We start from the raw sequence: 26446 nt of genomic DNA on the forward strand, positions 1-26446 counted from the left end.
CATGATGTTACTGGAAAGAATGACCTATAAGAAGTCATTACAGGAAACAGAATTCCAGTTACAATTAACTGTCTTTTGCGTGGGCCTGTGCTCCTATATGCATTACTTCTTCTTCATATAATTCTTTGAGAAGGTGCCATCTACTCAACTTTACAACCAAAACTCACTGTTCACTTGACAGACGTGTATTAGAGAAACTCTCTCTGTGTGAGTACCCACAGTGCATAATACACATCTCAAATGTGTTAGTGGAATTAGGGATTACATTATAATTGAAAGTAAAAATATTGTTTTCATTCTTAATATTTTCTGTATGTCTACCTTTGCAAAGCAACCACTAAGGAAGGAACCGGTATTAAATGAGATAAGCATTAAGAGAAGATTAATTCTTAATATATAGTATGCTGGTTTAAACTTCTAATTTTAAATCTCAAAATGACTGATTAAAATATGAATTGACTTTTGGTTCCTACCATTTTCACCTAGCGCTTGTGGGTTTGATTGTGAACACTGTAAAACAGTTACAGCAACATCTTTTAGACCAGCATTTCTGCTCTTTCCCTTAAAGGTTGACGGGGTCCTAAATGTCTCCAGCAAAGGGGCTCCTGTGTGTATGTGCATCTGTTGTATGTAGGTTACTGCGAGTCTATCTGAATTAGGACAGTTCTCCTGGTAGACAAAGTGAACTCAGGAGACTGCGCAAAATAGGTAAGTTCTAGGACAGCTGTGTGACACAATTAGCAACAAAATGGCTTTAGACTATAATTTTACTAGCTATTAAAATAAAAAAACGAAAGATTTGTAACAGTGCTTTACTGTGGTATAGTGCTTACAAATTCTTTAAAACGTTAAGTTTTCTCATTCCAATAATTTTTTAGCTGTTTGATCCGTTTTCCATCTAGCGCCTGTATGTACCTAGGAGATACATAAAAGTATTTCTGAAAACAGTACTAAGGGAACTATTTGGTTTCTTCAAGGATTTTACTTGTTATTAGTTAAGAAACAAAGCTTATCATTCACTATGAAAAAAAAAAAAAAAACAATTAAAGGTGAGTGATGAGAAGAGCTAGAACAGGTCATTTATTTTCAGTAACCCGACCTTCTGTCACCAATCAAGGACCAAATGACCCAAGGGTGGGTGAGTCCACGGAGTAATACAGCCTTCAAAAGACAATCATTCTCACATTCTCAGTAGCACAGACAGGACCGTTTAATTTCTTTAACAGAAGACAATCATTTGCACAGCATCATAATAAATACATATTTCTGTACTAAGACACATGAGAAAAGCAATTCTGCAAACAGTGTCTGTGGCTCACAAGCACTCACGTAATCAGCTGGGAAATATTTTCCTAACTGAGGTACTCTTTCTAGGAAAAAAATAAAAAAACACTGAAAACTGATTTCAAAGGTTAGTGTCTTTAAAAATCAGGGGGAAAAAAGAGTGCAGAGAAAAATTTTATTTTCTAGTTTTATTCTAAAATACAAACAAGACTCTTTAAGATTATGTCAACGTAACTCCTCTATGTATCTTTGTCTCCAAATTCCTAATATGAAAGTCATAAATATTAGGATAGAAACTGCTGACATTTGATCAAAACTAACAGCACACAAAGAAAATTTTCTTTTAAATTATCAGTTACTTGAAACAAGCAATTACTAAGTACAAGGGCTTTTGAATTACAAAGCTTATAAAACAGCTCTACAATTACCAAAATCTTAAAGGTCAAAAAAGACACTAGGAATTTTTTAAAAACAAGGATGTTTTCAAGCAGAACACTAGCTTAAATCACATGAAACAACTTGGACAAGATTTTGATGCAAACATCGCCATTGAGATGAAGATGAAAAAATGTTTAAATTCAGTCCAGTTAAGCCACAGTGCCACCTAAAACCTATTTCCTTTTCTAAATGAAACAAAAGTTATCTCAAGACTTTTAAGCATTTAAATGATCTGAATTTCCTTTATTTATCCATGGAATATAAGAAAAATATCCTTATAACACAATGTGACAGAGAAGAAAAATAAATCTATGCAGGATGCTATGAGTACTTCCTTACCACAAAGTACATCGATTATGTTAAGGCTCTTTCTAGAATGCTAGGACATCAGGCGAATTGCTTTACTCAAACTAAGACACACTGCAAAGGAGGGGGAAAAAATAAAAATTTCCACCTTTAATGGAAATTTCCATGAATTTCTGCAAAAGTGAGTACAGAAAGTATATAGCTTTTCATATCAAAATATCAGTGCCGTGATCATTTTAAGTGTCTTAATTTTTGTAAGAGAATTTAAGCAAGGTTTCATTATTCCAGTTATATTGTATTGAGCCATCCTTAAAAATCGGGTATTTTGAATTTTTTAAAAAATTTCTTTTCCTAGAGAACAATTATAATGGAGTTAAGGTAGTCTGTTGGCAAAGAATGAGACATGTCAGAATCTGTCCAAGTGTAACAAGTATTAGAATAACGAGAGGTTTAATAGCTACAGCTGGATAGGAAAATAATTTTTAGGTCCCCAAATCACTACTATAATTAACCTTAAATTAACGAAAAGCCATGATTAATAAAATCTGTTCACTTGGTAGAAGTAATTCTAACATGACCATGGAAGGGTTACATCTCTGGGGCACGCACCCTACCTAGTACCACAGAAATGGTTCCCAGCTGCAAGGTTAGTTTGCAACATCTACTTTAACAGATTCTGCAGCATGGCCGTTGCATATGTGGGCCTAGCCTGTCTGCTCTCAATTGCATTTTGAAGGTACTGGATGCCTCCACAGCGTTCCCAAATTTCTTCAAACTGTCTTGGCAAAATCTCAGCACCTCGCTTTCGGGTCAGGCCTGTCTCTTCAAGATTCAGCTCACACATCTCCATGTCATCCTTACCTGCATAGATGAGACATAAGAGAATTACCACATCTCTTTCAGAACCATTTATTATAAACTTTACTCCTGAAATATCTATCAATTCGCATAGATTTTGAGAACTTTTAAAACTTTATAATCTTCCTCTAAGATTGAAATGTGCTTAATAAGTTTACCAGAAACAACTAAAATTTGTCCTCCACCAAGGACCCTTTCAAAATGTATTAACACTATAGCTGGTCAAACAAATTATCAGGGTTAATAAAAATGCTACATCTCTTTAAGCCATTTACATAACTGATTAAACACCAGTGAAAAGGTTCCTAGGACACAGACAAGTTTCTATGTGCTCTACAGGATATAATTAATCCAAGCGATTGTACACTGTAAATAAGTTAATCTTCAATTAACTGAAAATATGACTGAACTACAAAACTCCATCCCTCAACCTGGAAATTTAAATGTTAGACTGTTTCATTCAGAGAGTTTATAATCATTTTTTGCTTTATAAAATTTCTTCATGTGAATCATACACACCAGCCACAAGAAGGATGGGTGGCTTGTCGGGATGGAGTTCCATTTGCCGGGCAATCCACGGTCCATCAAAATGAGCATACCACCAGCCTTTTTTCTTATTCTGCGGGTCTTTGTACTGGTCAGCAGGGCGGATGAATGGGATGCGGAAGAAGCGCTGCTGCCGGTTCATTTCGATCTCCTGCTGCCTGGCAGGAAGCTGAGCAGCTGGGTTCTGCTGAGCTGTTACGCAGAACAAGGAGAGTTACACCAGCAGCCCAAGGGATAACAAAAACAGTCTTTAATCCTAAAATACACCACACTTTTTTTTTTTAAAGGAAGGAGAGGGATTCCTAACTGTAAATTTTAAACAAAATGTTAAAATTAATTGCCCATAGATGACTACAATTCACAGTGTGATTTCTTAGAATTTTCTTTCCCTAAAGATGTTCCTTTCCACTGCACACACACACACACACACACACACACACACACCTCCGCCACCCAGCAGCAGCCACGACAGTAACTCAACCCCTACCAGATTTTCACAAATGACTGTATCCACAACCTAAAATAAACTCCCATGGCAGGAAAGCAAACTGGTATTATTTACTAGACTTATATTTTTCCTCCAAAGAGCTCAAATGAAGGCCGAAGAATAACTTCACGGGACTGTTTATGATAAAACAAACAGTAATTTCACAAATCTGAAGGACTACAGATATTTGTGAATTTAATCACAATTTCCTCAAAAAAGAGGAAGACATAAAAGTTTACTCTTTTGCCAATTTTGCGATTTAAAATAGCCAAGATAATACAAATATTTTAGCAATAATTTTTAAATAACTTCATGACAACAATGACCAAAAAAAACTGTAAAAGTAGGCATGAACTTTTCCTCAGAGATATTTACTTACTCTGAAATCAGATTTCTCTTGGAATAAAATCAACTTAAATAAGTGAAAATTGTTGGTTCTCTTTGCAATAGGAAAAAAAAAATCCTTGCTTTTCTGATACCACTGGGCATTGCCTTCATATTACTCTCTTTTCCCTTGCTCAATTTTAATTACTAAACAGGTTTATATTTTATCTGCAAATATAAACATTTCTCTGGGGAAATGACTACACCTTCGGCAGCATAATTTTGGTAAATCTGTTGAATACATTTTATATTCACAACTTTCAAAGTGGACCAACCATTTACGTCAGCTCAATTAAGAATCTGACTGAAAAGCTAAGTGTCAGTGAAAAATTATATAGTATGTGTAAATCAAGAAGAGCCACATGGCTTTTGTAAGAATTTCCAAATACCGAAAGCATGAAAATACTCTTATTTTACTTTTTACACCAGTAGCAAAAGCTTTACAGCAGCTGAATTTATTTCTGTGCAAAGCAGAGAAAGCAAAAAGCAGTTAGAAAAGAAAAGCTGTACCATACCTACAAAGGAATGAAAAAGAGGCCCCGTTTTGTTAGTGACTTTAAAAAGCCGCATCACCCTTAGCATGTTAACACAGATGAGCTTATGTATTCTCTTGTTCCTAGTCCCCCAAAACTACTTACAGCTCAGTGTTTCCATTTTAAGTTTTAAAAATTACCTACTTTGCAGAAAATACACCCAAAACTCAAAACTAAGACATTTTAAAAGGAAAAAAAATAAAAACCCTTCCTTCCATCTTAAGCAGTGAATTAGGATTCAATGTCCAGTTGATAGGAAACTTACTACGATACTGACAGCTAACCATCAGATTAACCTATTTTTTTCTTTAAAATAACAGTCTTCTGTAACTTAATACATTGGGTAAAATTTAAAAACCCAACATAAACTCTTTGATAGCTTTTTCTACTAAATGTGAGAACTGAAATTGTATCAAGGAAGCCTGAAACAAATATCCATCTGGAAAAGTACAGATATGGATGTTAAAAGCTAATCTTCCAAGCAACTGTTTCTTTCACATTCAATCATGTTACCTTCAAAGGTGTGAAATAATTTTCAAATGTAGCCCTATAATTTACTAGAAGCACTTAAAAAAGATCAGTTCCCACCAGTGGCAAATAAATATGGCATTACAGTAAGTCCTTACTTAATGTTGTCAATAGGTTCACCGACTTCAAGAAAAATGACATACATATAATGAAACCAATTTACCACAGGCTAATTGATATCAACAAGAGTTAAGTTCCTATGGTATTTCATCAACGTTGTAATGAAATGATGACGAATGAAACAAAGTTATTTGAGGACCTGCTATATGTCAAATCATTGTTGCTTAACTGATTGGAGAAGAAATTTACTGTACATTAAGATGACTCAAAGTTTTTATGTTATCAAAAAATATGCATTTTAGGAAACTTTAAAAGTAACAGAATAATCTCTTCCTATTAGGTGGTATCCTATTAAACCTGTATTTCTATTATCATACAAAACTCAAATCTCTTTGGACAGAAATGCTTAAACCATGATGGTATCTGAAACCAGCACCTCAAGTTAGTCTTTATTCTAAAAGCTCAGTTGCTTATTAAGACAGAGTTTTGCTACAGTAAGAACTATGTATATTCACAGTTTAAAATGCTATTTTAAAAGGAAGTAATTTGAAAAACAACACATTAAATTTTATTCTGCATATATATTTTGGAGTGAACCGAATGAAAAATCACCTCAAATTAAGTGTCTACTACAGATAAACCAACATTAATATACTATAATTCCATTAAAATTGTAGCAAAACAATGTTTAATAGAAGTTAGTACTTTATAAAGTATTTTTAACCCATCTTCCAGTTAGCTCATGAGTTACCACCCATTGACTTACGTGAATTGTTCAAAAATGGTGCAAAATCTGTGAACAAATATTGTATGTTGAAGAAAAGATAAAAATGCCAAAACTGTTAAGTGAGGTTTCTTCTCATTTAAAATGCCTTCCCATCAATTGAGGTGGTAACAAGTAAATTTCATATCCATAGTCAAATACTCTCAGAATTACCTATAATTGGATGCTTTCTTATTTTAAAAAAAAAGTATTTTGCTTATGTTTTAGGAAATTCTATTTGTTAGACACATAAAGAGGACCAACATTTAAAAATTGTTACTTCATTTGTAATTATGGGACACAGTAATATCCAAACAAAAATCCAACACAATGACTTAATAATGGACATTATAGTACCTTTAAAACATTACTAGAATTTTTGTAGAAGAAGACAAATTCTAAATTCATCAAAAAATTATATGCATTAGAGACAAAGCATTGCCATGTTTACATATACACAGTTTGTTTTAATTTTTGAAATGATCTAAATCTTAAACACATGCCCTTTTTACTTTAGGAAATAAAGCTACTCTCCCAAGTCATTGTTTTAAACAACTAAATATTGTATATCTTTACTGGGTAATTTTCCACTGCCCCCAACATTACTTCTGAAAATCTCTCTCCGCAGTAAATGTGAGGCGAGCAAGCTCACCCAGTACAGCACACAGGAAGAGCGTCTGAGGCTCCTTACTACTAATTACAAGCATTTACCGTGATTTGTCAATGTATTACTCTTAAAAATAATATTGTTATATTTGTGTTCATCATAACTTTTCATTATTTTCTCGAATTAATGAATTCTAATCCTTCCAGATAGTAAACTATAGAGAAGTTCTTTTAAAAGGCTGATTATCTGCTCCATTAGGAAACCACCTTAGTATAGAATTTTCTCAACTGAGCTGTTAAGCATCTTGGTGCTCTTCACCTTTCCTTGTACCTGTACTCCTGTGTCAGAATGAATTTTACATGAGAAAAAAACAAAAACAGAAAAATAAGAAAGTACATTTCAGAGCAGAAATTACAATTTCGCCCCAAAAAGGCCCATAACCAAATTCTTTGAAGGCTATATACAGAGGGTGCCAAAAAAATGTATACACATTTTAAGAAAGGAAAAAAACTGTATAAAAATTGTAATACTCAATATATACCAATAACAAAAGACGAATACAAATCATGTGTATACATTTTTTTGGCACCCCTGGTATATGGGAAGTGTGCTCACATAAAATTATAAAAATCCTAAATTTGTTCATATACCTGGATAGGACTTGGGATATTTTCTTATTCTACTCTTTTGCTCTTCCAAATAGTGTATGTATGTATGTATGTATGTATGTGTGTATGTATGTGTGTGCACATACATACACACATACATACATACACATTAAGAATGGAAACAGTATAAGAACCAGCAAGGTAAGCCATGTATTATTTGCTCCTTTTGAGGCTAAGTTGGATGAGTAAGGTATCAAGGTTTGGTTTAAAAATACAAGAAGTATTTGTATACTCATTCCAAATGCATATGCAACATTAATTTCTTTTTAAGAAGTACAATCATTCAGATGTATCAGTTTTGAAATAAAACATAATGAAAGCCTATCAGCTAAAGGTCATGCTTAGAAATTAAAGCTAAAAAGAACAGCCCAGTGCCATTTTTATAAAAGTAATTGCTTGGAAACTTGGTAGACAGTGAACAGGTAATAGAATCATCCTGTCATCTTCAATTCCCAGAGACAAATTTTTAAACTGCAGGAGAGAGTGGGGGTCACAAGAAGATCAGTGTTGAGAGGGCCTTCCACTTGCCATTTCTTAGTTCCAGGCGATATTTCACTACCCTTCCAGACTGTTATATTCTGACTGACGACACCCCTAGAGCAATCACTAGCACTAACATCTCTTTTATTAATATTGCCCTCAATCTATTCTTTGCAACAACTTAGAAACACTGAAATCCCACCATTTAAATGACTTGAATCAAACCCAGATTTGCGAGGAAAGTGAGGAAGGCAAAATATAGCTGAGAGCTCATTTTCTAAGTCAACATGGGTCACGAATTGCTAAACTATCCTCGCACTATCAAGCGCTGGGACTACTATACCCTTTTTTTTAAAAAAGACATTAAATATGCTGTCACCTTGACATTAACCAGAATTAAGCTAATAAATTGTGCCAGTTTAAAGGTAGCAAATTGAACAAATCAAATTCCAATTACTGGTTTTTAAGACTGAAATTACAACTCATATATCACAGGTATTCTCAATTAATGTTAAAGCTAGTGCATGCTTTCACTAGGTTATGTCTACACTGCTCTATTCTCCAATTCCAAGTATACAACTCTGCCTTTTGCATAACAAAGTAACGAAATTAATTTTTTTGATACCTCAGTCAAAAAAAAAATACACACACACATACTTTGGAACAGTCAAAAGTACAGATTTGTTTTTACCATAATCAGTAACAGATTTTGGAGCACGTTGCTCTGTTTCAGTATTTCTCTTCTTGTTCTTGGATTTCCAAGCATGATACACTTTCAGTCTCCTATGAAATTCTTCTCTGCAAGCTGCCAGGAGCTCAATATCTGTTTATAACATAGAAAGAACCATAAATAAATAAATAGATAAAGAAATAAATAGGAACATCTTAATTTAGTTTTCTAACATAATTATTCTGTGGTATTAACATGTACATATTTATAGTACACATAATATAAAGTTTTCATTTTTCAATTAATAGTACAAAATCAAAAGAAAGCTAATTATTGATATAGATGAGCATTTTGTGGTAATATTATGTTTTATATTTACAGAGCATTTTCTTATGCATTATTATTATCTTATTTGCTCCACACAAGAACCCTGGACTAAATGGATCTTTTATAGATGAAAAACTTAAATCACAGAGGTTGTCACTTGTCCAAGGTCACAGGCCACGACAACAGAATAAAAAGTCACTGTGTTCAAATGCAAGCTAGACTTACATGCGACACATTTTTATGTTTGCAATTACACAGCTAAACTCAGAGAGGTGGGAAAGAACATAGTAAGAAGTTCTGTACAGTTATGACACTTTAGTTCCTAGTCATAGTGTCCTGAATTTAAACATTGTGATTTAACCAAGACCATAACTACAAGCGGGATGCTCTTGATATAGTATTGTACTCTCTTCCATTGGAAGAAAAATAGTGTTAAAAAGAAAGCACTGCACTGCCATTTTTTACTTTGCATTCATAGACCAAAAGAGTGTGATATATAAGTATTTATTATAAATAACATTAGAAGGGCCAGTCATTAACATAGCCCAAACTATAATTGTTCCATGCTTTTCCTTTCTCACCTAGGGCAAGATATACGCAAAAGGACTTTAATTTAGTTAAGTATGTCTTTCTTCTTGCTTTGTGAGAAAATTAGGTCTTCATTTCAAGTTAACTATAACAAAGAGAATGGCTTATACTGATTTATAGCAAAATTTGAAAAATCCCACCGCAATCTGAGTATTTATTACCTGTCAGGTACAGAGTCTTCCCATTTTTCATTCTCTCTATACACTTACCACAAGAGGTATTGATGGTATCACGTAGTTCTGCATATTTCCATTTACTAAGATCATGTTTCTTGGTACCAGCAGCTGCCTTGGTGGCTTGTACAGCAGGACCTCTGTAATTATTACATATTTTGGCATATTTAAACTAGAAATATGAATGAAATGTTGACTAAAGAGCCAAGACAGTGAGCACAAGTTTAAAAACTGGAAACAACTACTAGAAAAACATTTTTAATCTTTGACAGATGAAATTACGAACGGTGTACTACAGGATGCCCAGATAAATTAAAATTTTCCAGTATGCCGTTTAATAGCCATATTAGGTTTTCAATCAGAACTTCGGATTCCAAAATTCTAGTATAATACCATGGATTTCTCCCAGATTTCAGTTTCAGTGTTCTAACTGATGGATATATGAACATCTAAAGTTAAAAAAATACATTTATATACATTTCTCAAAATCAGAAAAGAAATCCTCAACATATGTGAAACATCATTAATAGCACATTAGGGGTTTATGAGCCATTTAGGCCTCAGTACAATCACCTACTGACTATTGGAAGCTACAGATGACCAAGCCCCAGCCATAGCTACTGGCGCAGAATCTCCCTGGGCATCTGGTGTTTACAGGGTCCCCAGGTAAGTGGCTAAACTGCAACCCACTACATTAGTCATTAAAGGTAGGCTCAAAGAGCTGGTAGGTTCTGGAAACTCCTGTAATTTTTTTGCTTCACTGTTAAAGAAAACTTAGAAAATTTCTACAAGCAGATAAAACCATACCATATTTAGTGACTACTATGACAACTAGTAAATTAAAGAAAGAGGTTTTAAATCATGAGGCAGATAACATAGATTTCAAAGGGAACAAGTGTTGTATCTTGCCCTGTGTAGTAGGAACATTTGAGTGGGGAAAGAGAAAATAAATTTTAAAAAATTTAAAAAATATATAAAATATAACAATAATAAATTTTAAAATAAGATGGGATAAATTCAGCTCTCATGGCAGTGCTACCCAGGGCTTAAACTTGTCTCTGTATACATAATTTGAAGTAATTATTCAGAAAAAAATGGCAAACAATTTCTTTTCTGTAGTAATGAACGTTATTTTTCAGAAGATTATACTAGCTAGAAAGCAGACACTCGAAATAAACTGAAAGTGGATTTTTAAGTTCAATGTAACAAAGGAATTTAAACATATAACATTTCAAGACATGAAAAGATGGTACAAATAATAAAAGAACTACATATTAAAGAACTAAAATATTACTTCTCAGGTGTCACACAAGGAATTTCACCTTTATCATCCACTACTCAGAAAACATTTCCTCTTAAAGAGGGATGATCAAGGTACAATATTCGAAAATGAGCTACTTTTTCTCATATTTTACATTTTGAAAGACAAGAGCAATCTTGACAGTCAAGACATAGACATTTAATGAGATGATATTATTGAAAATATGTATCCTTCTTCCTGAAATAAAGGAAATTACTCCTTCAATATTAAGATTAACAATAAATAAGGTAATTCTGCCTCTTTAAAAGACTTATTTATGAGTTCATTTTAAAGAATAAAAAATAACATAACTTAAAAACTGTTAGACACATACAAGCCTGGTTAAAGAATAATGTGTGGCCATTTAGTCCTTCCTGCTCTTTTGTGTTTAAAATCTGTTTTAGGTTTATAGCAGAATCTATACTTTTCATAAGCTGTGTGACTGGCAATTTTCCATATAGCTTCCTCTTCTTAATTGCTTTGCTCAAAAAGACCCAGCTGTGTGTCAGCAAGGTCTCTCTATTACCCTTAACAATAAATTATGCTTTAACATTTATTGAAATACATATTCTGTTTTTCCTTTCTACACCCCTAAACCACCATTCAATAAACCAACAAAAAATTATCTTTTCTTCCTAGCTCTTCTAAGAGTCTTTTCTAGGAAAGCAGCTGAAAATTATTATGGGTTTTTCGTTGTTGTTCTCTTTTGAAAGAGAAAGTGAATTTACATAGTACATAACTTGTATAGCTGTCAGAAAATATATAAGGTGTCAATATACATACGGTGTGTTTTGATATTTTTAAAAATAACAGCATTGAGTTCAAATTGTTATTGCTTAAAATGTGGTTTTAAAATTACTAACTTTTCATTCATATTACCTCAAACAAAAATACACCTGCTAAAAAATATGTCAGCATTCCTAAGAAGTACATGAATGAAATGTATTTAAGTGCTTCCCCCCTCCAATCTCTGGGGTTATTAAAATAGTAAAATAAAGGTGCAAATTTACTGATTAGACTGTGATAAAGACAATCACGTAAATGATACAGTAAAGTAGTAACAAAATTGACTTTTGATTTTGAAAAATATATTAACTTTACACTTCCAATTAACTCTAACTTCAAAATCGACAGTCAAAATGTTATTGATTGATATCCACTTATAAAGGCAATGGACCAGATCCTGCTGGGAAGCTATACCCTCTGGTGGTTCAATTTTTACATCAGTGGTATTTAAACCATGTTCTGTGGTGTAGAGGCCTTCAGCAGCCAAACTCTTCCTCTGCTTGCCTCCCTTCAACTAAGCACAGTGGTTCCCAGCAGTGGGCAGCACCACCTCCAGGGCAAGTTTCACAATACTCATTCTGTCAGTGAGAGGAAGGGTTCCCCTCCTGAGACTGCGTTGGTGGGGGCTAGTGATAAGCATGTTAGTATTACCGACAAGGAATAGTCCCACCCAAAATACCAACGGGATCCCCATGGAGAAACACCGATTTGGAGGAACACTGGTTTTTACCTTTTTCTATGTGAGGGTAAAGTGATATTTCTTGTATAGAAAATTTACGTGGAAAGAGTACCCTATTCCTATAACAGGTTCTGGTCCAAATAACGAAGAATAATTTAAAAATATGATTTTGAGGTGACACTTTATTTCCCCAAATTACACTGCACTAACCTACTCAAGAAATCTGACATTTCTTTCGCCATCTGTTCCCTATAAGGAAAATGATAATACAACATGGTTATATGAAAAACATCTATATAAATTACTTAAAATATCTAAAGATATAAATAAAATTTATATTTTCAATAAGATTGATTTATTAACCACTCACTATTATTTTACTTCATAAAAGTCTATAATATACTTTTGAACACTTGTATCTATAAAATATAGCAAAATTTTTGTTTAAATCCAGTTAAAGGCATTTGAGCTTCATTTTTGCAGTAGGAGCTTTCAGATAAAATCACATGAGAGCCATGCTTCTGTGGGTTTGGTGTTTTTTTTTAATGTACAGAATATAATCAGCATGTTCTAAATGCATACAGGAAACTTGGCAGGACATAGATTCTACACCAGGGTTTTGCATTGGGGTTGCTTAGTAAATAATAGGTAACGCATAACGGCATTAAACCAAGCTGACCCATTTTACAGTGCCAGAATTTAAATAAGAGTCTGATGTACTCAAAGTTCTAAAATTCTAAATCAAAGCATGCTTTAAAAAACAGAAAAATTCAAATGCATCAAGTACTTGTAAAATTAAAGATCAGAAGTGTTCTGACCTTTCAAGGACAAATATTTCCCAAAGATAAAAACTTAGTTTTACTAGCCAGAAAAGTGTGAATTTTCTCAATATTTGTTTAATTCTGTGAAATGGGATGGATGTTTCATCATGTTCATCAACACTCTGCTAACTTCATTATCTTATTTTCCTGTCCTTTGCTCTCTTCGTTCATAATTAATCATTTTCTCACTCATTCTATTCATCAGAATCTGGTAAACCTCAAAAGCTTACAAATCAGTAAAAATCATAAGAAAAGAAACTGGGTATGCTTGCTTCAAGGCACAGCTTCCTCGATGCCTGCCAAGATGCCTGGATGCCCTTATTATAAGGAACTGGAGGACTCCTGTATTTCTCTTTCCTTGTAATGAACGTTGGCTAAGATTAGGTACTGACAGAGGTCTAGCCAAGCAAGCACAGTCAGAGAAAAAGTAATCTTTCAAAACTGATGATCAAGGATAACAAATACAAAGTAAAAAACACAAATTTAATCTAAAGAAATTACCTCTTAGTGATATATTTATCAATCTCTGTAGGCTAGTCAGAATTTCCTAACTTTCAAACTCAGCATGATTTTGAAAACTATTTTTCATTCTATTATCACCCTACCTCAAGGTTTCTATCTTAATATCCAAGAGCATCTGTTTTTGCCAAAAACAGCATCTCTTTCTCCCAAAGCTTCCTCCATTTCTTTTCCCACAGCAGGTTTCAAGGGAATTCATGGCCTTTCAAATCTCTTTCCTACTTGGTCTATTGACAATATAGAGATTTCTCTGTATGCCCCCACACATCACTGGATGGTAATCTGTACTGAGAGTCAGTATCTCACCTGACCCTATGTTACTGCTCTAGGAGCTACACAAACGATACTGGATAGAAATGGTTCTAGCATCCGGCTGCTTTTTTCCGATTTTCCCAAACTATGTGCGAATGCTCACAATTTGACCTTAGACATCAGCTGCAGGGCTTAATTCAAGCTCAAATGGTAACTGCAAAGAAGTTATTCTGAAGAAGGGCTATAGGACTCAATCAGTGACAGTTTCAAAGTGTTTGGTGCACCGTCGTAAACAGCGATGTCGTGAGAATGCATTCCTGGCATTTGATGAGGTGATGGGTCAGGGATGCTAAGTGTCCTGACAAGGAAGAGCTGTCCATGCCCATGTGACTTTAACATGTCCACCTGACATACTGAGGTGAAATGCACATACACATATACTTTTACATGTCAACAAAGTTTACATGTAAAACAACCTCTTTTTTTTCCATGGTTTCAATATTCACAAATTTTTTCTAGGAATGCAACTATTGTATAATGAGAGGAGATTGTAATTAACTCTTTTCCAAACTTTACAAAGGACTGTTCATAATTTCATGGCATTTACTTGACTGATGTAACATTTGTATATAAATTTGCATTTGTATGTATTGCATTCATTGTGATTCTAAGTATAAATACAAATATCTAAGTACTTGATTATATTTTCTCATAGTTGTGACCACTTTCATACTAAAATAATTGTTTTACTATAAGTTGTTGTGCTTTTCTTTTTTATGTATTGTTTGGACAGAATTATTTACGTAAGTTACATCATTTATAAAACACTTGTAATTGGTATTGAAGTCTGACAGAATTGAGAACCATCACTATAAACATTACAGTTGGGATCCTAAAAGCTGTTAAAATTCAGATTTTATACATAATTCCAAATTTTATATATTTAACATATATATAAAATACAGGCAAAAATATATTTTGCATGTATATCCCAAATGTTACTTAGACTCTCTGTCTGTGGGGAGATTTTCATAACAAAAAAATACACTAGCACCAAAATTAGCATTGTATATATAACTTCAGGTTATGAGCTATTTTCGACATTAATAGAATAAATTATCATATACACTGAAAACTAAGCTATCTGCCATGACTCAAATACTTTATTTATTCTTGTTTATACCTCCACACCTGTTTCCATAAAGACATAAGTAGGGAACAATTAAAACAAAATGGGTGTTAGAGTTTAAACAAAGTTAGAAAACACAAAGAAGGAAACGAAATCATAAACTACTGTCATTAAACACCAAACAAGAACATTAAACATTTTTGCCAGGCAAAAAAAAAAAAAAAAAGAAGAATGGGATTCTGTTTACTAAAATTTACTTCAATGAGGAAACTATTTCTCCCAAAAAGTATCTACAACCTAGTAAAAGAAGGTGATATGACTAAATCAAGTTTTAAAAAGGGAAATGACATACGGTGTCATTTTGGGTCTTGCTCCATCAACTCTGCGAAAAAGAATACATTTTAGTTAATATCACAACCATTTCTGAATTGTGAAAATCTGGATTGTGCCACATTTATGTTTCAGTGATTTTACTTACTGATTTAAAAAATTCCATTATCTTTATCTAATCTATGTGTGAGATCACTCAGAAATTTAATACTTTTAAATCGTCATTAAAAATCATTAGAATAAATAAAAGGCATTCAATGAAAATAAAAGTGCAAATATATTACATCTAGATTAGAAACTTTATACGTTGTGAGGATTGCTTGTCTGTTTTTAATAGAATCTGGATATTATTTTATAATGTTAGTTACAGGCATACCTTGTTTTTATTGTGCTTTGTACTTTATTGCACCTCACAAATGTTTTTACAAATTGAAGGTAAGACCCTCCACCAGCAAAAAGATTATGACGCACTTTATTGCAGTGATCTGGAACAGAACCCGCAATACCTCCAAGGCATGCATGTAATGTGAAATCATCACTTTGCATCAAGAATCATACGTGTAACTGATTGAGATCATATTTTAAAACGTGTTACATATGTGGAAAACAATTCTCACTTAGACTTTACTGGACGGGAATCCAAGCTGCAAAAGTAACTTGAAATTGTTTACTGCAGCAGAATCCATCTACATGTATTTTTAATGCATCATAGAACCCAAGAACAACATTTTCATGCTATACACGAGAACAGGGTTAGAGAGTTCTTACTCACAAATTTGTTAGAAAAGAATTCAGTGCTAACAAAGGTAAAATAAACATTTAGAACCACTTAGTTATGCCCGTGGAGTAAGATAAAATTATCAAACATGAAAAATCTGTATAGAACATCATCCATAACGTAAAGTGCTACTGCTTGTAGTACAGAGTATAAAATAACGAGGAGGTTCAGAAGGGAAGGAGCTCACAGGACCTGGGGGACAGCGAGAGCTTCCTGGAAAAGGAACTGACAGAAAGGACTTAAATGAGCATTACAGAGGGTGGGGACAGCATCTCCAGGCCTGTCCCACAGGAGGACTAAAACTAACTCTTCTGCCTTTCAAATTACAACTGCTTGAATATCACCTAATTGTTTAGTAGGGTCCCATTACCTACAGTTAATTTTCTGCTTACCTTAAATCACAGGTTAACTTGTCACTTATCTTAAAGGTCCTAAAAATGGTCCAGTCTTTCTCTGAGACCACTCACCGTGGAAAAAGTGCACCTTTCTGAGGACAGGAAGGAGTCCACATACGAGCCAGTATCTTATACATATTGGATGGAATGACAATGGTTTATAGCTTAATATTTCAAATACTTACACACAAAGCTTGTCAATGAATACTGATAATGACTCCATCAATGAGTGCCTCCTTAGAAATGACTTGCAGCCGTAATAAAGGCAGCTCTGTCCGGTGCAGAACTTCCTCACACACATCAGGGACAGCAGCTGTAAGAGCTTGGTTCATTTTGGAGCTTGGCCAAGCCACTGGTCAGTTATACATAAAAGCTCCCACACATTCCAAGCTAACACAGGTGGAAGGCACGGAACAGCAGCTGAGCTGAGTCTGCTGCTACAAAAGCCACAGACAGGCAGAAATATCTGAACTATAGTGAAATGTTAATTAAAAGCCCCAACACTGGACTCAAGCCCAAGAGCTTAACAATTATTATAATACCTTGTGTTTGATAAGCCTGTTCAGTTTGTCTAAATATAATATACTTTCATACACAATTCAGGCCCCAGAGCTCCCCAACATAATCACTCACTAGAAAAAGTATAAGGGCAACTTAACACACAACTTTTCCTTCCCTATCTTTGTTTTCAGCTAAATAAAATCTAAGCACTGCCTTGCAATATGAACCAAGTGTTTTCCTTTCACAAGGGAAGAGCAACCTCTAGTGATTGTATTTTAATTATAGTTTGTCATAAACAGTACTCGGACATTTTGAAAAGCATGGTTTCATATATCTGTGTGCTTCATAATACATACAGAACATACACAGAAATATAGAAAGAAACCCCATAAGCTTGTTTTGCTTTGATTTTACAAATAATCAAATAACTAATGTTTCTACATTCTAAATTTTTAAAATGAATCCATTATTTTAAAATCTTCCTGCAATTTTTAGTAAAAACTTCCATATTTCTCCACACTCCAATAACATATAGCAGTTAGAGAAAATTCAGAAACCTGAGGAGCCAAAATATTTCAATGTGATTAATCTTCCTTCTTGGAAAGGGAAATCTATTCTGAAACATGGGGTTGTGCATGTGTGTAAAATTTCTCCTCATTCCAAATGTTAAGATACATAATATAGCTTTTTAATTTGCATTAGGAAAATAATAAATCCCAATCTCAAATGTATTAAACTCGATTAAAATATATTCACTGATTTCTATGCCAGTACTCAAGGGCAGGTATTTAGAAATTAGATGTCTGCCTTTACATAATACTCTGAAAATTTTAGAGTAAAAGTTGAGATGTTTTCTTAACAAAGTACTCATGAACTGAAATACCAGTTGTTGTTTTTTCAACAGTTCAACAATTTGCTAAATTCAATTGTTTCCTTTAATTGGGTATAAAGGCGGACACAAATAATTTTTAAATTATTTTATGTAAAATATATCAGGACGTAAGGAATATGAGTTAAGGAAAGGTAAGGAAAGCGGGGAGAGCGCTCCCGCCCACCCAGCGACCCAGTACCTCCGCAGCGCCAGGTCAGCCTGGGCCTCGTCGCTGATGAGCTCCGCTTCACTCTGCGCGATCCTCAGGGCCAGCTCCCGGTCGCGGCGCTCCTGCTCCAGAACCGCTTGCTGCTGGGATTCCTCCTCTCGCTGTCGGGCCAGCTGCTCCTCTACTTCTGCCTGCCAAGGACAGAAAGCCATTCCACCAAAGCGCCTCCAGCTGTTTACTTGATCATTCACGTTACTACTTAAATTGTTCCATACATGTTCTTTACTACAGAATATGTATTGTTTAACCAGAAATCTCTCAGTCTCTATTCTTTTCTATACCATGATTCCTCTTTCCAAATCCAACAGAAGGCAGAGAGACCACAGCTCCACCATTCTATTACCATGAGTATCCCAAATATCACATGAGTATCCTCAGTATTACATAGACACCAACATCAGACAAGCAGATGTCAGGAATTTAAAGCGTTGGCTGTGCTCAGGAAAAATTATGAAAGCCAAGAGAAACAGACACACAAACACATGACCAATTATTCTCAGACATGGACTTTTTAAACAATAGGGGTGAGGGGAGAATCTTAATCCTAGCCTTCTAATCCTAGTATCTACAAAGTTATAAAATAATGTTTTATAATTTGTGTAATTGGAGAATATTAAAAAAGTATGCTTTAGGTAAATGTTCATCTGACTTTCCCCTAGGTATAATAATAATAAACACAAACTAATATTTATTGAACTGAGCACTGTTCTAAATTCTTTAACATGTGTTATAGCTCATTTGACGCTCACAACTATTATTTACCACCATTGCAGAGAGAAATCTATGGCCCACAGTCACTCTTTGTGGCATGTGCAATGTCATAATTTCTGTCAGTGACAAAGCCCGGATTTGAACTCACTTTCCTAGAACCAAAGAGCCTTCCCATAACCACTTCAGAAACTGCTTTTCATCTTTGGAATAAACCATTAACAGTTTACCTAACAAATCAAGATTTTGTTTTCACTTCTTTTGTTTTATAAGTTTGAAGATTCTATTATAGTAGAAATTCAGTCTGATTGTCTAATCATTACATACCTGAATACGTTTTTCATCATCTTCCCTTTTCTTTCTTTCTTCTTCTTCGTGTTTTCTCTTTGCTTCCATCTCCAGTTTCCTAACAAAAAATAGAAAAATCTTAAAAAATTTAACAGAAAACAAGGAATCCTTCAGAAGGCAATTTAACTCTTCATAAACAAAGATTACAGAATGGGGACCAAATTAACCTCCTGGCCCTATACCTTATCAACTTATTTTGAAAAAAACTAAAATCTACATCTACTGACAGTAATTCTTCTGAAACAAAACAAATATATTGCATAACCTTTAACATCTCTAGATAACTTGATTATAAAACCTTATTGTAAGGATGTGATTACATGTGCTTCCCTCTACTCCTCCAATAAAACAACTTTTGACAATCTTTCAAAATGTTATCAGTTATGAAACTGCAGAAAAGTAAAAGTGCTTCTTTTCTAGCTTGTAAAATAATATGATATACAAGCCATCACTTTAAAAACAAGCTAAGAAGTCTCCAGGTGTAAGAATCTAAACAAAATTCAGAATGCAGTTAAAATTATTTTATGTTATAAAATTAGCTCTTCCCCATTTTCAAACTTATTCTAAAATTACAGCCATGAGCTGCATAATAATGTTTTGGTCAACAACAGACCGCATACACGATGATGTCATACCATATAGTTTAGGTGTGTAATAGGGTAAACCCTCTTGGTTTGTGTAAGTAAATTATGATGTACGCTCAATGATGAAATCGCCTAACGACACATTTCTCAGAGCATATCCCCATCATTAAACAGTGAATGACTGTAGTATTGTAAAAGAATGATTTTTTAAAATGAGAATATTAGTTAACCAACAACACCAAGAATTCACTATTCTGTTAGCTCCTAATTCAAACCAACAATGTGAATGACTTACATCCGCCTTTCTTCCTCTTCCTTTCTTCGACGTTGTTCATCTTCTTCACGTCTTTTTCTTTCTTTTTCCATTTCTTCTTGAATACGCCTCAGCCTTTCGGCTTCCTCTTCCTGCTGTTTCTTTTTCTGTAATGCACTGAGGAGGTCCTCTGAGCTTTTAACTAGTGCATCATATTCTTTCTGTATTTGTTCCCTTGTCATCATAGTGGACTTTGAAAAACAAAAAAAGTTATCTCTTCTGTTGCACAATGTCAATACACTTAACACTCCGGAATGGCACACTTTAAAATGGTTAAGATGGTAAATTTAATGTCATATGCCTTTACCATAGTAAACAAAAAATGTATACACACACACACACACATATGCACATATATAGCAAAGACTAGAAAAGTTGGTAAGCAATACACCCATTATCTTTATTATGCTCTTTGCACATTTAATACTCAAAAAATTTTTAATGTTATCTCTACATACAATATTTACAATATATACATCTATTTCCTATTAATCAAGTAATCAGATATCTAAGGGGGTACTGTGGACAAAGTAACACATTGTAGTTAAAAATTATTTTTTAAGGAATGATTGGTTTATTTTGCCAGTTTACTACTCCTTAATAATAATCTTCAAATAGTACTTCAGGAACATTTAAGATATTATTAAATATATCCAAAACTGTTGGAAGATTTTCCTAAGTGAGTCTTCAACAAATGTGGCTGGGTTGATTTTAATTGATTAATACCACATAAACAGGATGGCTCCTGACATTTGCCAAATAGGCTAAATTTATCCAGAGCATGTTCATTCCTCTCTTGATCTTCTTTCTCCATTCTACCTCTAAGACTGATGACTGTCTACATAAAATATCTGCACGAAATATGATAAAAGGCTTGCGTTAAGGTATTATATCCCACATAACTGCACTGACTTATGAAACTAAATGAGAAAACCATTAAGACCCTAAAATATAGCAGAAAAAGATATCAGAAGAAGAGACAGATGGAATGAAATTAAACTAGCATACAAAATACATTTTCAATCCCACTAGTAATTAAATAAATTAAAATCAATTACAAAAAAAGAGGCTCACTTTTTTTCTACAAAATTTTGGGGAAAATTAATTGCTATTTTCGTAACCACTAAGTAATTTACGATACAGCCCATAAGAAGATAATGTAATTACAGGAACAAGGCCTATGATATAATGACAGGGATACAGATTAAATATACTTTACGATAAGAACTATGCAAAATATGTGCATGTGAAATATGACTGGAAGGGAAATATGCAATAGAACAACAATTGAATGTGCTAGTAAGTTAAGGGGTTTTTTTGGTGTTTTTCTCCAAATTTTCAGTATTATTACATTACTTTTATAATTTAAAGATTAGTTTCTCAAAGTACAAATTTGCATTAATCCTCTAGTAATGATAATGTAAAAACTTACCAACAGAGTATTTTAGTTACTATTTTTTGGGGGAAAAATCTTTCCTAGCAACAGAGGAAACTGCATAAAAATTGTGTTCTTTTTTATTTTTTTGCTGTGAAAAATTTCAAACATACAGTAGCAAGAGTAATATAATGAGCATCTCTTGCCATCATTGGGATTTAACATTTGTATCATTTTGTCTCCTTAAAAAAATAAGGACATTGTTTAGTGGTTACCAAAGGGTAAGGGGGGGTGGGGAGGTAAATGAGGGTAAAGGGGATCAATTATATATGGTGATGGAAAGAAAACTCACTCTAGGTAGTGATCACACAATGTGATATATAGATGATGTATTACAGAATTGTACACCTGAAATCTATGTAACTTTACTAACAATTGTCACCCCAATAAACTTTAACTAAAAAAAAAAAAAAAAGGACATATTCATATAAAATTTCAGTAACAATAACAAAAGATATTAAATTACAAAAAGTCAAAGTCATTTGGGTTAAAATTACATACCTTAATTTTGGCCATTAAAGCATCAATAGAAATTTCAAGGTCCTTGACCTGTTTATTCACCTCTGGTTTTCCATCTTTCAGTGCACTCACTACTTCATTAAATTTATCAAGTCGTTTTTTCAGTGTGCCCACCTTAACTAGGCCATCAATGCTGCAAAGACAATGCTTCATCAGAGTTTAATTTCACCATTTAATGCTATAGGAAGATTTTTCATTTTAATAAAACGCTGAACATATTGCTAACCAGAATATTTCACTTCTGTTTTCATATTATTCAGTAGTCTTTCAGATAACTTGGTGAGGGTAAAAAAAGAAACAATCAAATATGGGTGTAAATAACATTGATGCCTGCCAGAAGGATGTAAGCCTTCTATATTTACACTGAAAAATAAGAGAATTCAAGTCATAGACGAACTTGAAAGAGTTATCTAACCTCTTTGAAAAGGTGTTAAGGATTAACAGTTATCCAAACTTCCAAGTTTAAAGAGTAATAATAAAAATAGTAAGTTAATAATAAAAGCAAATAAGAAGATTAAATTTACAGTGACACAATATAATTCTTACAGATACCCTTGAAAATTATCAAAATATTAATTTTTAAAAACAGTATCAATATGATATTTATCAAAAAACTCAAGTCACTAAAATAATCAAAATAAAAGACCTTCTTTCAACCATTTATTTCAACCTCTTATAGTGTCTACATTTTTGTAAGCTCCTTCAAATCCTTTTGTAGAATGAGGGAAGTAATGAATTAAGGAAGTAATGAATTAAATAACTAATTTCAAATAAATAATACAATAACAGACTAATACATCTTTTTACAAAGAAAAAGACAAAACTCTAGAGTATCCAAACTGCCTTTCATTCTGACTTTATAGTCATTTTATATTTGGATAACTAGGCTTTGTAGCATTCTTTAGGTACTGTTCGTCTTACCGAGGTTTGTGTCTCCTTTTGCAAAGCCACATTCGAATAGTTTTTTGCATTTTAATGCAGGCTTCAGCTCGATATTTTATTTTGTTTTTCACTAAGAGGAAAATATAACAATAGAAAATTATTCAATTTAAATCACATACTAGTTTTAAAAATCACTCACTTTCATGAAGCAATTCTCAAAGAAACATGAAATCTTGAATATATTATTCCAGACATCAAAATCAGGAGTTTAACATTTCTTTAATTCCTAATACTTTTTTTTTAAAGAGCAATTTTATCTTTTATTTAGAAACAAAGTATTTATTTACTTATTTTTTCTCGAAGGAGGGCACAGCTCACAGTGACCCCTGCGGCGATCGAACCGTCAGCCTTGGTGTTATGAGCACCACGCTCTAACCAACTGAGCTAACCGGCCACCCCTCCTAATACTTCTTAAAATAAAAAATGCATCATGTATACGAACTAGGTTTACATTTTAAATGTATTATTTCCTTATTATGCTACATTACTGCTTCCCAAACTGTCCTAGGCAATATTGGTCGATGAAATGTTAACAGGTGTGTCTTGAAAAAAAGTATTCGCCTAGCAAATGAATTTAGGAAAAGCTATAAGCTACTTTTGGAGATTCACAATGAACATACTTAATGAGGCCTGTGACAATCCTACACTTTTAAGAAAATCTTCAAAAAAACCAAGGCATTTATTTGTAACTTAACTTCAGTTACCCAGAATTGTCCTAAACTGATCTGACCTTGAAACATTTTTTTTAAAGTTTCCCTAACATCCTGCAAAGATCCTCGCTGGTCACTGTCTTCACTGCACAAGACAGTCCATGAACAAATGATTTGGTACAGATAATTTTAATATCATGTGTCTTCCATCATAATGCAATGTTTAGAGCTGAAAGCATTAAACTATAACGACAAATATGCTTATGTTTTACTTGGAAAGTGATGGGGAAAGAGCTTTTGTTATTTTTTCTTTCTTACAGTTTTCTTGTTAGCTATATTCACAACTGTGTAACAAAACACATAAATACTAATTTTTGTTTGCCTGGTTCCTTTACATTATGTCAAAGGAATTTTATTTTTTTCTATTACTAAGGAACAATGTCCTGAATCTTCTTCACATGCCTAGCACTGTTCCAGGTACGCTCATGAGTGTAGGGGGAGGGGCGATTATAAACTTAATCAAGTCACTGACAATAGCTCCCTACAATTAAGGGTTTTCCATAGACTCTCAGGTCATCCAAAAATATCTGCCCCTCACCCTTTTGGGTCAGAGAAAAGTAGCCACTTCGACTTGGCCAGAAACAGGAAAAAGCTGCTCAGCCCAGTGTATCCGAGAACAGGTCCTTAAAGAGCTGAGACAGGAGAAGAGGATGAAAGAGAAGCTCAAGCCCCACTTTATGTGACCTTGAAAGACATCCTAAGACTTCAGACTTTGCTCTACATTGAAGGAGAGCCTGAATAAAAGGAGTTTAGTTTAGAGAGAGAACTCGGAGAAGGTAATTCTGGGAACTCAGGAAAACCAGTTTGGGAGCTATGGAAGTTATGCAAGTGGAAGAGGGGCTCCACTAAGGCACTGGCAATAAAGGGGAAAGAATGTACAGTATTTGGAGGAGGGATCAACACTTCTTGACTGACAAGGTTTCAGGGACAAGGAAGACAGAACATATGGATCTTGAAATTTTGGGCATGCGGTACTGATGATGTCGTGTAGGTAAAAAAGTCATGGCTCATGTCTGGGAGATTGGGGGGTGTGGGGAGAGAAGAAGGGGTGGGGGGAGAGAGAGACAAGAATCAAGATAATGAGTTCTGTTTTGTTTAGGACATGATGAGATTAATTCTCCTATAATACATTGGGATAAAGAAGTGTCATATACACTTAAAGGCCACAAATACTAATTTATCACATACTACACATGATGTGTTATTTTGAGGTGCCAGGGACACAGCATGATTAAGAGACGCAGCCCCTGTTGTCCAGCACTCACCACTGAGACAACTTCATAACATTCCACAAACCAAGTCATCTCAAGAATAATTACAGCTCTTGGGTGAAAGAAAACACCTACATTTGATGACTGAGAGTGAGCACCACTGAACTTTCTTCCAGCGACTGCAGATAAGCCAGTGATTGACTCTTTTAACCAACTCTGCTAAATGGTCAGGGTCAGACTTCATAATCTGGTCAAATTCTGCAAACTAGGAAATAAAATGATTAATATCAATATCAAAAGATAAATGTGTTTAAAGACACTGAGATACAAAATAACTAGAACTTAAACCCAAAATCTTAACTTTCTGGAAATGGTCATAAGCCATTACATAAGTTATGTCTCAGTGGGATACACAGCAAACCCAAATACACTTGGCTGTATTTTGCTGCCTTTCCCTCTCTTCTTTCCTCCCTCTCTTTCTTCCTTCCGGTTCTTGGAGGTAAGGGGTGTTACTCACTGCTACTTAGCAGATTCAATAATAAAAATAGGAAAAAATTTAAAATGACAATTACAGATTATTTACAAAAAGGTTTTTGTTATTGAGAAAAGAATGTAAAAAGGGCTAATATATCTCTGAATTGGCTCATCCACATTCTCAGGTATCTGTATATAGCTCCTGACAAATGAAGGTCAGCTATGTAATATCCAGTACCACCAGAACTATTCTGTCTCCTCCAACCTCCATCCCTATTTTGGTCAGAGATAAGAAATTGTTACTAAGAGACATCACAAAATAGTTAGGTTATTAATTAGTAAAATGCATCATTTCCACAATTTATCACCGAATTACATAATAATTTCTATCCTTTACCAAATATCCCACTACAATATATCGAGGCTGTCACATACCTATCAACATAATGGCTTCTTATAATCAAAATTAAGTTAAAGCTAACATAATGAGATTAAAGATCTGTGAAAATCTGCCTTAGGCTTTCAACATATCCTTCTGACTGACTAATATTTTTGGAGGCAAACAAGACCAAGTGCCCTCTCTATCAGGCTATTAATTCCAAAATGTTACTATTATAGCCCTGAAATAAGAGAAATGCTGAGTTTATGATAAATATGTATGATTACAGCTAAGCGAACTATGAATATTTATATATTTGTATTCTCTTTTTTTTCTCTTACAGGAAATTTTCTGCAGTGAAAATATTCACAGGGAAGTACATATATTGGTAATGCATTACACAGATTTTATCTCATGCCCAAAAATGTGAAATCAGATTTATTATGATTAATGCAGCCTTTAAGGCAATACACATATTTATTAATGATTCTGCTAAGTCAATACATGTATTTTTGTATTGTGTAAGTCAAATA

General features: G+C 33.8%; 1 protein-coding gene across 9 annotated transcripts in view; it reads right to left on the bottom strand.

The window, feature by feature from the left end:
* Positions 1-1185: 1185 nt before the first annotated feature.
* Positions 1186-26446, bottom strand: part of MYO6 (myosin VI) — a 136653-nt gene continuing 111392 nt past the window's right edge. For 2 of the 9 annotated variants that reach the window (XM_019729586.3, XM_019729587.3), the window contains exons 23-36: positions 25196-25325; positions 23119-23209; positions 22180-22330; positions 20226-20434; positions 19326-19404; positions 18261-18421; positions 16134-16160; positions 15539-15568; positions 12676-12714; positions 9737-9840; positions 8634-8765; positions 6191-6217; positions 3406-3624; positions 1186-2889 (exon numbers count right to left, since the gene is read on the bottom strand). In XM_019729586.3, the coding sequence (XP_019585145.1) occupies positions 2690-2889; positions 3406-3624; positions 6191-6217; positions 8634-8765; positions 9737-9840; positions 12676-12714; positions 15539-15568; positions 16134-16160; positions 18261-18421; positions 19326-19404; positions 20226-20434; positions 22180-22330; positions 23119-23209; positions 25196-25325 (1599 nt within the window). In that variant the 3' untranslated portion in view covers positions 1186-2689. The remainder of the gene's footprint in view (positions 2890-3405; positions 3625-6190; positions 6218-8633; positions 8766-9736; positions 9841-12675; positions 12715-15538; positions 15569-16133; positions 16161-18260; positions 18422-19325; positions 19405-20225; positions 20435-22179; positions 22331-23118; positions 23210-25195; positions 25326-26446) is intronic. The other 7 variants (XM_019729588.3, XM_019729590.3, XM_019729589.3 and 4 more) reach the window with 7 other exon arrangements.

This window comes from Rhinolophus sinicus, chromosome 2 (assembly GCF_057876585.1).
Source record: "Rhinolophus sinicus isolate RSI-liver-muscle chromosome 2, RSI-T2T, whole genome shotgun sequence".
Classification (NCBI taxonomy): domain Eukaryota; kingdom Metazoa; phylum Chordata; class Mammalia; order Chiroptera; family Rhinolophidae; genus Rhinolophus; species Rhinolophus sinicus.